At 37.0% G+C, this 16,343-nt stretch overlaps 1 protein-coding gene across 1 annotated transcript in view; it reads left to right on the forward strand.

Moving 5' to 3' along the window:
* LOC139710808 (uncharacterized) overlaps positions 1 to 13,419 on the forward strand; it is a 61,225-nt gene extending 47,806 nt beyond the window's left edge. The window contains exons 6-10 of the mRNA XM_071622716.1: positions 2,741 to 2,882; positions 3,771 to 3,897; positions 5,601 to 5,728; positions 6,789 to 6,899; positions 11,222 to 13,419. Of these exons, the coding sequence (XP_071478817.1) occupies positions 2,741 to 2,882; positions 3,771 to 3,897; positions 5,601 to 5,728; positions 6,789 to 6,899; positions 11,222 to 11,322 (609 nt within the window). The 3' untranslated portion in view covers positions 11,323 to 13,419. The remainder of the gene's footprint in view (positions 1 to 2,740; positions 2,883 to 3,770; positions 3,898 to 5,600; positions 5,729 to 6,788; positions 6,900 to 11,221) is intronic.
* Positions 13,420 to 16,343: the final 2,924 nt, after the last annotated feature.

The following is a 16,343-nucleotide window of genomic DNA, read 5'->3' on the forward strand; positions in this document are numbered from 1 at the left end:
AAATAAAAAAATAATAACAATAATAATAAAATGAAAAAAAATAAATGGCGATCGGTGGAAATTACTGACATTTTCACTCAACCTCAAGAGAGAACTGGAAGAGGACGCATATTCCTGAGCATGCAGTCGCCATTAATAATGATAATAACTTTCCGCCACAAGCTAGTGCCCAGAGCACACCTATTCACTGGAACGCGGGGGTATATCGTACTCAATACGTTCCCATTGTGACTGCCACTCCACGGGGGACACTCTCGCGACAAATAACTCGTGCCACGAGGATGGATATCGCTGTTTTTCATCTAGAGTAGCGCTATTCATGGGGCGATTTGTAAGAGTGGGATTACAACCGCCAATGAAATATTACTCACAATGTGTCCCGTCATATAAAATCTTGTCTAAAATAGAAATTTTGTTCAAACGATTTTTTTTCTCTCCGTCCGTCTATCTCCTCGACCTCCCTCTTAACCCCCCTCTCTCCCTCTCGTTTGGTCACCCCCCCTGCCTTACACAGATATTGATAGGAGCTCTTATTGACTTTATTCCCGCTTATCCACAAGTCTAGAGGAAGACAGCACTTTTGAAATGAAAACTTTTGAGGCACGTTGATAAAGTCAACGTGATCTGTACTTGACGAATACAGCAATTCGACGTGACAGTGTATATAAACCGACCTGATTCATTAAGAAATATAACTGTTAAAAAAAAGAAATATGACTGTTGAAGTATGCTTATAAGTGGTCCTTGTATTCCTGAAATTTTATCATCGTTTTGAATTGCCGTTGATAAAGGCAGATAGGTATCCCCCACCCCCTCCCGGTGTTTATTCAGCCGGAAATAATATCCTCTTACTCACCCTCGGCAATGACCGGACAAGAAACGGACAAGGATGATATGAGACGTTTGACATTAGATCAAGCTTTCAACGAGACTTTTTGACATCAGCTCAAATTTTCAACGAGATTGGCGATGAACCACGAAGGTTTCCTATACTGTCTGCTATTATTTTTATTTGATTGCGAAAAAAATATTGTCCGGTGGACACTAAGAAAAAAATTGCAGACGCAAATGACGCACACAACATCACCAACGAAGTCCATTCTAACACCCGTGCTTCGTAATCACCACCATTTCACACTTCAGTTGTCTTAATCACACCCAAATCCTGACAAGATCGGCTTCCCTATTAAATAAAGGGGAATGTATCTAGTCCAAATATAAGTTAGTCTGATAAAAAAGAATAAATTCTTACGAGTTCAACAGCAAAACTCTGACTGAAATCGAATGAAAAATAAGGAAGTTGTGACATTTTGAAGTTTGCTGATTTCTGCAAAACAGTTCTTGTACAGTGAATATTTATGCAAGTGAGTGAGCTAACCATGTCAGAACCTCACAATTTTCCATTGATCATGTACACACACAAAAAAAAAGTGGCGAAAATTAAATGTTTCTGTCATTGAAATCTGAAACACGATGTTATTCCTGGTTAAATATCTTCAAAATAGTGATCAGTTAGATATAGGAGGATTTGAGCCTCGGGCATAATTGCGTTTGAATGAAAACTTAAATTTTATAATTTTATGTACACACTACTTGGTAAGTAATAAGGGGAAGACACGCTCATTTTGCCGATTGTATATTCATAATCATTATTGACTGTTCAAGAACTCTTTCCCCCAAAATAGCGAAACTTCAAAATGTCAAATAACTTCCTTATTATTCGTTCGATTTCGATTAAAATTATACCGTTGAACTCGTAATATTTTATTCTTTCTTATCAGACTAACCTATATTTGGACTGGATTTTCCCTTTAAAGCTACAATTAGATACACAGCTCTTGGGCGAATCCACTTCGGTTCCCTATCCGTTGTCTGGTTCTTTACCTTTGAGATCCAACAGAAATGTGTTGAGCAGCCGCCACTTTCACATTTCTCTAGTCTTTTGTCGGAATACTTTCTCGGTCTTCCGTCCCCTTGCACGAAATATGCGATGCGGCCCTGGGGAATACTTTGGATGATGTTTGCAATGTCAATATTTTTTGTTTTGAAACGGGATCGCTGCTTGTCTGAGTATAATAGGTGACCGTTACCCCCTGTTCCCATGTGACGAATTACCACCGGCTCGGCTGGTTTAACCCACGACCACGGGCAAAGACAGCAAAGCTGTGGTAGATGTATTGAATGACGGAAACATGGCGGCTGTCTTCGACTTAATGGAGGAAGTACTTTTGAATTCCTCTATTCGTCATAAAAACAACCGGTACTTAGGCTTTCATTCTATCTTCTGTTGCCGGCAACGCTGTGTCGAATGTTTTCTGAAATAACATTTTAGCGCCTGATCTATTGAAATGCGTACACACTTCTCAACTAGAAGAATGCCGCCTGTATTTGATTTGCTAAAATGTCAATCATTTGTGGATGTTTTTATAATAAAGTCGAGTTAAACTGTTTCATTGCTCGGGATAATGCAAACCAAACTGGAGAAAACAGTCGATAAAGAAGCAACAAAAAACACCACTCAAGATGTTGATATAAAAGTTCTTCCTGAATACTTCGCAAAAAACAAACGACAAACAAACATCGCGGTATTGAAATGTATGTGTTCATGCATCTAAATTCCTTCTTTCCCTGCGGAGAAGTAGAAAAAATAGAGAATGTAAACGTTTGTGCTACATATGTATTCATGTTCATATCCATAAATCTTTCTTTACCACGATGATAATTGGGGTCCCCGCCAAAGGCCTACTCAACGCAGTGCAGCATGGGATCCCAACTGAGGTGTCAGGTCGGAGATCTGACGGGTAAAAATGGAAACTACAGCTCGTTTTACGGCAGGACCTTACTGACGGACATCAACCTTCCGATGACAGGCGCCGCCAGCGGTCCGTACTCTCCTATTTTTCGTCTTTAAGGGGGAATTCTAGATCAGTTAATCTGAGAAGAAAGAGTGAAATTTGTACAAGCAAAACAGTGAAAATTTGATCAAAACTGTATTAAAAATAAGGAAGTTAAAGATTCGCTACCTGTTCGCTTGAAGTTGGTATGAAAAATGAAAATAAGTGAGCTGATGATGTCGTCACCTCACAGTTTTCCATTGATTGTGTTAAAGAATTATACAATTCAAATCTACTGCTGTAAGAGTGTAATATTTTAATGTTTTATTATTCCTGGTTGAATAACTTTAAAGTGATTATCAGTCAGATATAATACGATTTGATGACTGGTGGATAATTGCGTTAAAAACTGCATGGTTCAAGATTTTTTGTACAAACTGTATCTGGCAAGTTGTGAGGCAATGACATTATCAACTCACTGTTTGCATATCAATACTGAATGTTCAAGAAATTTTCTGCGAAAATTAGCCAAACTGAAAAAAAAAAATCTATACCTTCCCTAATTTTTCATCCAATTTTATTATATATTTTTTGTTGTGCTTTTAAACTGATCCGGATTTTTCTCTTTAATCTTTGTAGAGGTGGATGTTAACACAAGGCATCTTACCATACATTTCACAGCATGAAATGTATAGCAACGTATATCCACAAAATACATCATTCCTAGCAAACACTCTTGCAATTTCTTTCAGAACAGCTAACCCTTATATCCTTCCTTATAAGGTTAAAAGAAAATGAAAGAAGACAAAACAAAACAAAACAAATGTAAGTAAATAATTGTATGACGAGTTTTATTTCCTTTAAAGAAATTCAATGTCCGTTTTCCTGCTACGTTGATGCAGCCATGACGAGGTTATTTCTTATCCGTGTTCACAGTGATCGGACGGCCCCTGTTTTTCCAATCTACTAGTACCTCAGCTATCGGCTGTGGCTTAGTAACCCCTCTGCCTTCGACTGGTGTGAACACGACGCTCAGGTTCCCTCAAATGATCGACTTCGACGCGTAAGTGACCGATGACATGTTCTGATAATAAAAAATGCTATTCAGAAATTTAATGGAGTATGCCTTGTCGTATGGCTTATCATTTGCGGAGAGGGAGATAATATGGTCGCCAATATCAAAGCACTGTTGTCATTGGTAATATTTACATAAACTAGAAATAATCGTCTTTTCAAAAGTGCATTGATCTTAAATCGAGGTATTCACCATCATAGCAAAAACAACATCTCTTAGGACACCTATAAAGATTTTACTGCATTAACAGGGACACTAATGTCTTGTAGTGCTATTCTGAATCATGAAATAAGATATTGTAAAACTCTCGAACCACGTCATTAGTTTCTCGTCGTTTGTGTAATTCTTATATACTACGAATCATTCACTTTATAGATTTGGGCTATCGGAATAAAGAAATGATAAGTTGATGTGTAAATGAAATAAATGAGGTATAGTTTTGGGTGTAGGTAGATTTTGTTAGTATATCGCGTCAAATCGCGATAGAGACGCATCGTGACAATCTTTCAACTGTAAGTTAATCAGCTCCATTTCCCTGCCAAAGCTGTCCTCATCCTATTGCACCCTTTTGTATTCTTTATATTTGTGTTGATGTTGACCAAGTTGCATTCAGATTTGGAAGAAAAATAAAAGGGTAACGTAGCAAAAATGGCATTAGGTATATACGGAAGTGGTTCCGTCATTCTTGACTATCTTCAATTTTCAGTGGAAGGGTAATTTTCAACAACAGATTCAAATGAAACGTGACCTGGGCCTTCTTTTTTTGTTTAAAGGTATAATTCACCATTTGCACATGAAACAAAAACCCAGCATTAACGCTTTAGAATAGTTCTAAAATATGAGTTAGGCACAGAAACAGACACTGTAAAATTTGAATTAGTAAAATCGATGTTAAAAGTATTGTTAAAAATACAAAATGTGAACAACAGTTGATAAAAATGTTTCCAGACTAAACCGTCTACAGTTACGATTTATTGAGAAAAATACTGATATTTCCTTATATTTAAGGCTTTACTGCGAAAGTTTTATATGGTAGGACGTTTTGTGGTGGAACAAACCTACGAATATGCATCAAGTGTGATATTTTAAACATTTTTAAAATCACTGCTCCCAAAGGTAAACAGGACCTTTAACCCAAGCTAGAAAAAAGTTCCAACCGATCGAGTTTTGAAAAAAAAAAAAACTTCCTTTGTGACTTTCCGCACCGATGTTGCGGTTTTGCCTTAATACTTACGTTTTCTTGCGGGTCAGGGCATCCAATTATTTGGTAACGGTGACTCATTTCGGTGATAAAGAGAGTTCTAGATCCCCCCCCCCAAAAAAAAAAAAGAAAAGAAAACTAGGAGAGGCCATCCCCCCCCCCGTATAATCAGGAAAACAATTTCATGCATAAATCTGAAATCTACAATAAACAAACGCAAGATTTCTACCAAATTTTGGGTGTCTCCTCGTTTTTCAGATTCATTCAAATTTCATAGTGGTTTCAATTTTAAATGTCGAAGTCGTAGTAGTAGCAGTAGAAGTTATTATCATAATAGAGACAGCAATAACAAAAGCAATTATTATGAAAATTTTGATAATAGTAATAAGGATTATAATACTAGTTATAATATTAATAATAACAAATTATTATCGGGAGAGGTTTTGACATCATCTGTAAAGTGTTTTACAGAATGCTCGTATTCACACAGGTATGCCTTCAAAGGTGAAATGGCCAGGATTCTCACCGACGTTGAATCGTGGCAGTTCGTCATCCCCCACGACCCCGTCCTCGTCGAGAACCTGGACAGGTGCACCGACCTCTATTTCTGGATCATAGGTCTGTCCTGAGATCGATTGGAGCAGAGAAAGAACATTCATGTTCCCATTTCAGTATTGAACTTCTAGTTAAGCTTTTCTACTTTGAGTTTGGTGTAGGCCTAACCTTTTCTGGCATGAAAAGTATAAAGCAAAATTGCCTTTAGCACTCTTGTGCAGTTGACGCAAACTGAGAGTTTCGGTATTGATTATAACCGCTCATGCCACAGTTGGCATGTTTATAACAGAAGTATATATCGTTACTACATTTGTTTCGATGAGTCGAACACGGTTAAAAGGGTAGCCAAGATTACATATTAATACTTTATATTAAAAAAAAATTATCACAATTGGAATTCATTTCCATGAACCCAGTAGGGTAGTGATTGAATTTCTTAGTATCCCTTTACTCATATTTTTCTTTCTCCTTTTGACTGTGACTGTCTTTATCTATTTCTTAACCCAAAGTATGCTTATGAGGCAGAACTGCATTGAACATCACACAAATCCTGTTTTATCGTTCTGAAAAAAAAAAATCTGGAAAGCAAGGGGCCAATTTTGAGATTTTGCAACAGCATTTCATACGGAAATTTCAGGTTTCATTTTTGTTTTCCCGTCATTTCATCTTTTTTTTTCATGTTATTTTAGATATGCCCAAGAGAAAGTCATTTAAACTTAACACTTCTGTAAGAAAAAAGATGCAGAGAGAGAGAGGAAAAATAGATCCAGCTTCCAGAGTGTTCTCCACAAACTGCGTCGAAAGAAAAGATTGGTATGAGAAATTTTAATGAATCAACGAGAAAACAAACCTGGTTGCCAAGGAAAGAGTCAAAAAGATCGAGCCCCGGTCGCAAAAGAAAGTTTGTTTTTTTCACAATCTCACTTGCATTCGATCACTTTAAATCTACAAGTATTTGACTTTTTTTTCATGAACTCAACATCACCAATAAGTTTTGAACATAAATTCTATGTTGTACTCTATTATTCAACAATGTTAAGTTTGGATCAGGATTTCGCGTGTGTAAGATAAAAGCAAAGTCCAAATGATCAGCTGCTGTTTGGTTTTTTATTCCTTCAAACAGGTGAAAATGCGGCCGACGTGAAGAACGAGCTTGCCCGAAAGGCTAGAGCTGACGAACTGGGCATCTATTCCACCACAGACCGATGTCGAGGCGATGGAGGAGGAGATAACGGTAAGTTCACGGCTCGTGGTGGTGATCGGGATCGCTATCACTTTGCCGAGCTTGCTTGGCTGCGCAGACCTTTAATGATTAAGAGAAGCATCGAACATGATGATTTATTTCCTCCCACCAAATGTTGCTTGTCGACACAATAATATTTTGAGTTTTGTTAGAATGAAATGTGTTTTTCATTTTGCTTCAACCAGGGAGGTGAGACACCTCCCTGCTTCAACAGAGCATTCACTTGCTTTATCGCGTTGTGTGCTAGCATCAAAAATGTTAATTTGTCATCATTTACAAAAGGAAAAAAATCAAAATAAAATAAATGATCAGGATGGATAAACCTTGATTTTACCAATAAAGAGACTCACGTATACTAATTGCATATTGGACGTACTAGTATGTCATAATCATTCTTGTTAATTATCAAAATAATGATTATGAATGTACGAAATGAGGATTACAATGATTATCACGAAAATTGTTTTTGTTATGTTTTAATCATTATTGTTAATTTTAGAGGGAAGGGGGGGGGGGGTAGGACGTTGGCATCAAGATGCAATGTCAAAGAGTTCCAAAGATTTTGACCAGAACGTTCTTTCCTCTAAGTTCGGCCACATATTACCATCACGAGAAATCAATCATTGATTGAAATCTTATTCCAACACAATTGAATTGCCATTTTTTTCCCCTAGTGTTTGCACGTTTTAATTGTAAGGCTTTGATTACGCATTCTTGTCCTAAAATCAAGATAATGCTGGATTTGAATTCCAAATCTCTGGTATGTACCAAGAAAGTACGGAGGGGGAGGGGTGAGAATAAAGGAAGGCATTGTTAGGCTTTTCTCGCGAAGGTGTGAGAGAGGGGAAGAAAACATTCTACCGTACAAAGCAACATTTCGTGGACGCCTCATTCTTTCTCCTCAGACCCCTACATTTTCAAACCTATCGAGATTGATTGTGACACAGGTAAGCAGAGCGTGAAGTAATTAGCCTATAGTGCGAGGGATCCGCTGCCTCCACAGTCTTGTAGTTCTGTGTAGCCAAACGTAAAATAGTAATTTGCAACTGTTGGCAGTGTTACCACTTTTTATATAGAATTATTAACATTTTCAGGACAATAGACGTCGAATTGCAAAGGAAAATACCATCAGTTCTTCGAAAGCTATCTGTTTTGTTCAGAAAATGTCCTACTTTTGTCAGCTGAATGTCGGCCTTCGACAATAACCATGCAAAGCAAACATGGAAGGGACAAAAGAACGGAACAATGGAGAGAGCGGGCGCCACACTGTGATCGCAAACAGCGACACTTCAATGGCTGAATAGGAGAAATGTGCTTGCTTAACTTTATAGGGTCGACTACTGCAGCATGGAGTGCGACAAGCAGATAGATAGACGTAGAAAAAAAAGAAAGACCAATACATAGACAACGATGGATAGGTAGAAAGTATGAACGATGGTTAGATAGAAAAATGAATAGACAAATAGATAGTGTGAACATACTACTCAACCTGCGCGCATAAACACGTTCACATACTACTATACAGGCCTACACCAATTCTTACAAACATTGATTTTATCCACACATTCTACATATTACAATTTATGTACTAGTAATCTTACAAACATACATTATATTAACAGCGTGTTACCAAGAACGTTGATATTGTGTACAGGAGATCGTGATATCGAATAACGTACGTGTATCCTTAAAGTTTGATATGATAAAACATCTTTTCAGTTGAGTCTTTCGGTAATAACGTAATCATCTGACCATAATGAATGCTTTCACATTTCTAGCGTAATGAAAGAGCACTTGACTAACAGAACTTTCAGAAAACAGGGGGAATTATTACTATCCTTAACATATGTCAGTATCAACACGATTAAGTTGATGGAATGTGTAATTGTTATGAAAAATGATTGTGTGTGTGTGTGTGTGTGTGTGTGTGTGTGTGTGTGGAATTCTCTTTATATTTTCTTTATATTGTTGTCCACACATGACGTCTTGAACTCTAGTAGTCTCCTGATCCGGTGGTTCCAACACCAAAACTAAAAAAACAAAACATAACTTTTGCATCGATTGTCCAATTTTCCTCAAACTTTTACTGATGTGATCTACAAATGTTGCTGCTTTCACTCAGTCCACATTGCTCTTTGGGTGTTGGTTTCCTTTAAACTGCGAGGTTACGTTGTGGGGGCATTTTTGTGTTTTTCTCACATGGCCAGTGACAGACCTAGGAAAATCAATCTCTCTATCCTTCTGTCTGTATAGCAGTCTAGTACATCTGTATGGAAAGAGTCTGATCTACTAATCTAAAGTAAGTCCATCTTCATATTATAGAGCAAAATATAATCTTTCCAGCGATGCCTCGCTCGTTACATAACAAGGAATGCTGTCGAAGTTGTGGCAAAAATGTCCCATAATTTTTAAAATCACTTTCTTTGTTCTTTGGCAGTTTTAATTGCAAATGTATCGAATTCACCAGAGTGGAGTTTAACTCGTTTTGCAACCAAACATATAAACGGTATACTTCCTATAGTTCAGCCCACCGGCTTTATAGCTCCCCCACCGGCTTTATAGCTCCCATGACTTTAAGGGAACCTTTTTGCTAGTCAAGGAACGAGCTGAGTAAGCTGCTGTTGTGGGCTCTCGAAAGCTGGACTACTGTGGGTGTTTCATAAACGGTAGTCAGCGCTGACAATCACTATAGTAACAGTCAGTGACCAGAGCATCTCATCCAATCAAAACCCAAGGATTTTGCTGAAATTGTCAGCACTGACTAACGTTGATGAAACACCCCCCAGTAGTTCCAGGCAGCCCATTGAAAATTTTCACTAACGCCAGATGCAACATACTTGCTCTAAATGCGATCTATGCAATTTCACGCTTTACAGTGCAATGCAACTAACTGGATGCCAGAGTTTTAAACAGTTGCTCAAGAGTCATATACCGTTCAAGCTTTACACCTGAAATCACGGTTCAGGTGCAGCGCCCTGCCTACCTCTCAAAGTAGCTGCTGTTTTGCGAATTCAAACAGCGACTTCAGAACTTTCTTTTATTTTGTTTCTTTCAACATTCTTTTATTTTGTTTCTTTCAATTATATGTGCATGTCATATTTCGCCGCCAGAAATAAAGGTAAAGTCTGCAATCTTGACAACATACTCGCATGCATGTTCAAAGCAAGTCTAGAAACACCTGCTAATCTATACTCGACATGGCTTGTCGCAAGATGGCGCAATTTACATATCGTTATATACGGCACAGATCTAGCGCAAGTAACATGGACCGATTTTTCTTTTTCTAGGTGTTATGTGGCACCATTGTCAAACTTAAGTTGAATAACCGCAATGACTATAAACTATGTAGTTCTAAATTAGCTCATGCGCACATTGGTACAAACGACCTTTCTTTTTCCTCAGTTGTTTAGGCTCTTAATTCATTTATCTAAAGAAGATCTCCGGATGATTTTCAGACTTTTACATATGAATAACTATGAATTAGTTATGCCGAGTACAGAGTTTCAGAATTTATGGTGATTGGGATGAGGAACAAGAATGTTTTCAAAATAATTCATAACAAATTGTAAGGAACAAGGATGATGACGTAGCAGCCTCACCATTAGGGGTGCAAGGAAGCAGAACAAAAGAAGAAGGCAGGCATATACATACAGTTGGCAGCAAAATTATTCAACCCCCACGCATTTTCGACATTTTGGCGAAAAGAATAACATTGCAACTGCAGACTGTTACTAAATCATTCACGTAGTCAACAGATAGTTTATCACAATTGAATACCGAAACAAAAGTCAAGATTTACTTCATAGTCCACCCAAAATTGCAATTTTCACACAAAAAACACGTTGCAAAATTATTCATCCCCCTGTATGAATACATATGGATGAATACACAAATAATGACAAATTAAAAGCCAGATGCACGTGTTCGGAGGTGAATTTTTATTGTGTCAATGCGTAGCTTTGCTCTTTCTTTTTTTTTTTGGAGATCTGTTCGTTTTATTCTTGCATATCTATTCTGTTTTATTCAACGGCCGGGGAAATATTTCTTATTGTTTTTTGCTTCTTCTTTTTTTTTCTTAGTCTCGTGAGAAATATTGTAAATTCGTACAACCACAGCAGATTCTGTAAATGACGTGAATCCTCTATAAAAGTGTGCATTTTGATTTGTCGCTGGTTAACGAAGTAGACGCGTATAGAAGGCTTTTCTGGTAATAATGATGCTCGTTTGAGGCTTGGTCACGTGTTTTGCTGCGGTAGAAATGATGGGAAATCTTACAAAATGTTTCAACCGCAACTTTTCTGCCTATATTTCAGGTGGTTCTGGCTCCGCTTCACAGATTGCGTCTCTTCCTTATGCCTTGGTTATGTGCATCGCTGTCATGACGTCGCTATGGCAACGGGCTGTGTCGTCATAGATGCGGATACAATACTGTATAGCCTGTCTCAACAGTATCAGGCATACTACACAAAATATTTGTTTTCGCACCTGGTAATTCGTTTGGTCTTTTTTTTCACATTTCAGTACAAGTCGGGCACAAAGCATGTATTCCTGCAAAAGTCCTCTTTTTTGGCGTTCCCGGCGAGGGACAATTTCTTGGACTAAATTGTTTAAAAGCTTGTTTCGGAAAATACAAGAAAAGAAAAGAAGAAAGCTATTACGATATGTCTTCAGTGGTATTAAAGGAACGATTCATTTCACATAGTTGAGGCGCTTTGAAAGCGATGGCATTTCATTTCGATTTAATTCCACAGAGATTGAGAATACTGCAGTGGAACTGTTGAACGCTATGAAGGTATTGCAATTAATTAAGATGTATCATTTGGAATGCAAAAAGATATTCCACATTAATGTATTGTGTGACAAAGATCACACCCCTCTCTTCTCAACAGAGAATCACAACCACAGGTAACGCTGTGATTGGCAACAGAACCAAATTCTGTGTACGAAAGGAGTAAAAGAGTTATACTGTTACAAACACAGTATGGATCAAGATTGTCATCGAGTTAACTAAAGGCCTGCAAAAATAACCAGAGGAAAAAAAAAGCACGCCACCACCAACAAAATCTTTCTATCTTGGCATCGAATGTGTGATTTTGATTCCATTGTGCTGTCAAACTATAAATCGCCGATGGACCTATACACTGTAGAGTGTGTATCTGTAGAATATTGTCAGCTGCCCAGATCACACGCAAAAAGTAATACTAACCCGCTGCGGACCTCGTGGTAAAATTGGTCGATGAAGTCACGAACTGCACAGTAAATGCAGGAAACGGAGAGCAATGCACGGATCCGTTTACTTGTGTCACTCTTATAGTGATCGATGTGAATGTCAAACCATGTTTGAGCACTAATCTGAATCATTATGACAAAAAAAAAAAAACCCCCAGAAATACAAACACAAAAATATGATGTTACACAATATTCAATGATGTGTAAGATGTACATTGTATATACAATTTGTTTATGAAGCTAGACGCGTTCTCCCAGAATTATTTGGACATTCTAAAAATTTGTTTCTAGACCTTACGTAGTTTTTGCTATAGCGGTATTCATTTTATGTTTCCTCTATATGTATAATATATAAATTTATACACAAATTTTTATGAATTTATCTTTAAAGTATATCAAGAAGAAACTTGAGTGACAACTTGCATATTGTAGTGTGTGACAAACTGTCGTATAGTCATCACAAATACTCAAACTTTTCGTTGAAGTTAGATAATATCCTTTTTGTTCTTGTTCTTGTTGTCTTCACAGTAGTAGAATAAGGTATACGATAAGTTGGAGAATAGTACGAGTACTATTAATTTGCATGTTACGGTGAACCTATTTCTACGTATTCAGCACTGTACTCTGCATCTTGAATCACTGAAAATCTACTACATGATCGAGCGGAGCAGTGTTCCGAGGATCTCTTAAGTGTTAGTGGAGTAAGTTGATTTCAAAATTATGTGTCGTGATGAAATTACCTGAGGCAAAATGTCATTGAACCAAGCCTGACCTCTTATGTAATAATATTCAGTTCATATATATTTTTCTCTATTCCTTTGTATAGTCTCATGTCTTTTGGTGAAATTGTCACTGTTTGACTTCTTTCCAATTCTTCATCATTGTGTTACTTTTGCGATTCGGAATTGCTAACATATAAAACGAAAAAAAGAAGAAAAAACATCCATTTGTGTTATTCTTTTTCTTGATAATGTACGTTTATGTGCACTATGGTTGTTCAACATCTTTTAACCGTTAAGACCCTTACTACTGAAAATGAAACGAAGGAAATCAAGGGTATCGAATCTTTTTTAGTTTCGTTGGACTGCTGAAACGATTCATTACGAGTATGAAAATTTCAAAAAAGAAAAAAAAAGGAGGAGAAGAAGAAGAATTGGAGAAGGATGAAGAAAGAAGAACTGAAAACAGAAGAGGCTGTGTTAGGTACAGGGCGAAATATAGTACATCACCATAACGCATGCGATAGAGACATTTTGAGTTGATGTGGTAAATTGTACCCAAACATAATTTGTGATTTAAATGTTTGTGCACTTGGTGACCATCTTATTGTATCTCACTAAGTAATATTAAACTTTTTGATAATTCCATTGACTACAAAGTTGCAAAACAGCGTTCACGGTGTAGTTTGTGTCTTATTCTTATATTCGTGTAATTCATGCATTCATTCTCATACATAATGTTAGATACATACACACACATGTGTGTATGTGTGTTGTGTGTGTGTGTGTGTGTGCGTGTGTGTGAATGTTTGTATTTTTCATCCATCTATTCCTTTATTTGGCGTATTTTCTTTGTGGAAAATATGAATTTGCACGAACCACTGAACCTGGACAGTGATGTTCTAAAAAGTTGCAAAAGTTCCTCTCTTCTTTTTGTAGCATTTAAAATTTTTGAGCAAAATTACAATTGTTAGAATTATCAGCACTTGATCTGCGAATAATCACCAGGAAAAATATTGCAGATATCATGATAATCGTGTTATCATGGTCATCAAACTTACCAAGAAAAGACAACACACATTTTGAAGTTCTAGTCTAAATTTGATTTATAACAAACCGTCTCGAACTCCACTATGGACTTCCAGATTCTACATCCGCCCGGATTGAACACTATGATTGTCCCAAGTATTTCCAGTCCATCTGTTTTAATAGCGTCTGTCTTAAGACCTATGATACTATGCTATGTTACTCGTATATCTTTGAAACTCATGCAATATGCTTAATTGGTATCGAGTTGGGATATTTTGTTTCGGTATTAGAGTAGGATTAACATAAATTACAACTTATATCGACACACGGAACGTGACAGAACTGCCCGAGCACCTCATAAATAATGTGATGGATACTAGTATAGACTTTAATTTCGTTCTTAGAGGGATTGATGGGACAAGTGAAAAATTTTCGCGCGAAGATAACGAAGCCATATTCACGACAGATCGACTCTGCCCATATTCTTTTTCCATCCAGCAGTGTTATCGGTGATTCATTGATGGTTTCCTCTCGGACCTGGGGGTAACTGATCGAATTATCCAGGGCCCCTATAAAATCTACCCGTATCAATCTCATCGTTTCCACTTTGCTCTGCTGAGACAGGTCATGGGGAAGTTAAGAGGGAAGGGGCAACTTCTTTAACCAGTGTACGTCATCATAGATCATCACGCACGATGCCACGTGCATTACACACTTTGATTCCCCATGTCCATCTTTTATTTACCGTATTCAGATACAATTGTGAGCCACTTTACTGAGCTATATGGAATAATTAAGACTCTGACACTCAAAAATATAAGGGATCCTGATGTACATCCTTAATATGGACAAGATATTCAACCCTCAACGCCCCTGTGGCTTTGCCCAGCAGGAGTAGATCGTTACAGAAATCTGACATGTCTGACGAAAAATGCTAGGTTAATAATAGCAGCGGAGGTCTCGCGGATAATAATGCTCGCAGTGACGCTCTCAAAATAAATCAAAACCAAAATATGATACACTCCCTCCCCCCCCCCCCCCCCCCCATGGCCTTCTCTCTCTGAGGGATTAAAGTTTCTCCTTGGTATAGCTTCTGCCATACCTACCATTGAATATCTTTCTTACTTAGTTTTGTTGTTTTTGTTTGTTTAAAGACCGATATATATATATATATATATATATATATATATATATATATATATATATGCGTTTCATAATAATGTATGTTATGGGTGACAGTATTTTTCCAGCTGTTTACGTATAGTTATCGACCTACTAGTATATAATGGGTTTGATTTGACGACTGGCAACTATGCTTTCTCAAAGGCAAAAAAAAAAACACTTCAGATGCTGTTTTTGTATAGTTTTGTAACCGGGATGTTATACGGTAGTCCAACGCGTGTGTGTATGAGTGTGTGTTTTCAGACTTTGTACCTGCTGTAGACATGCAAACATTCAATGTCAATAGGTACCACTATCAGTCAAAGTTATAATCACACACAGAAATACAGACGTACAAATTCATGGACAGGGACGTTGAATAGATATGCATGGCCAGGTGGATTTCCGTTCAACATGGCCTCTACTATATAATGATATAAAACAAACATACGGGTTTATTTCCGAGGACTAAAATTCTACCTTCATCACTCCTCAGAAATCACATGACTATAGCTTAAAATGCCTCGCTGCCTTGTTTCCTCGCTCTACACTCTGTGATCTTCATCAGTTTTCTCTTTTCCTCACAATTGTTTTTTATATTTCTCTCTCTCTTTAATGCCACTCAAGAGTTATCATAATAATCTATGAAGATCGAAGGACGTTCTCAGGCCATCTGCACATTGCACAATGAAGAATATAGACAACGAACTTCAGTATAGTTTGTATAATAATCATTATTTCAGGTTTATTACGAAAATATTACACCTTTCTGTCCAACATCAGCAAATTCAACACAGAGCAAAGAATACAATAAGACTAGTATCTTCGGTGGGTGATTTATGATGTTCACAAAAACAACAACTATGGTTTTATGGCACCTTGATCCTTTGTCGTAAATAGGAATTTATACTGCTGAAGTAATAAGTGAGAGAAAGTGGAAAAATTGTTAATGGTGTGCAGTCATGACGATAGCAACATCTATCGAAGATAGCGAGAAGAAAGAAGAAGAGTAGGAATGTTTATATATGTATATATATATACACACTATATATATATATATATATATATATATATATATACATGTTTATATATATACATATTATATACATGTTAATATATATATACATGTTTATATATACATATAAATGTATATATATATATATATATACATGTTTATATATACATATACATGTATATATATATATATATATATAGAGAGAGAGAGAGAGAGAGAGAGAGAGAGAAAGACAACAAAGGGGTGGAGAGCCACCTCCGTTTTCGATGGACTAAGAAAGAA

This window comes from Diadema antillarum, unplaced genomic scaffold (assembly GCF_040938485.1).
Source record: "Diadema antillarum isolate AM-2024a unplaced genomic scaffold, OU_Dant_1.0 seq00001569_RagTag, whole genome shotgun sequence".
Lineage (NCBI taxonomy): Eukaryota > Metazoa > Echinodermata > Echinoidea > Diadematoida > Diadematidae > Diadema > Diadema antillarum.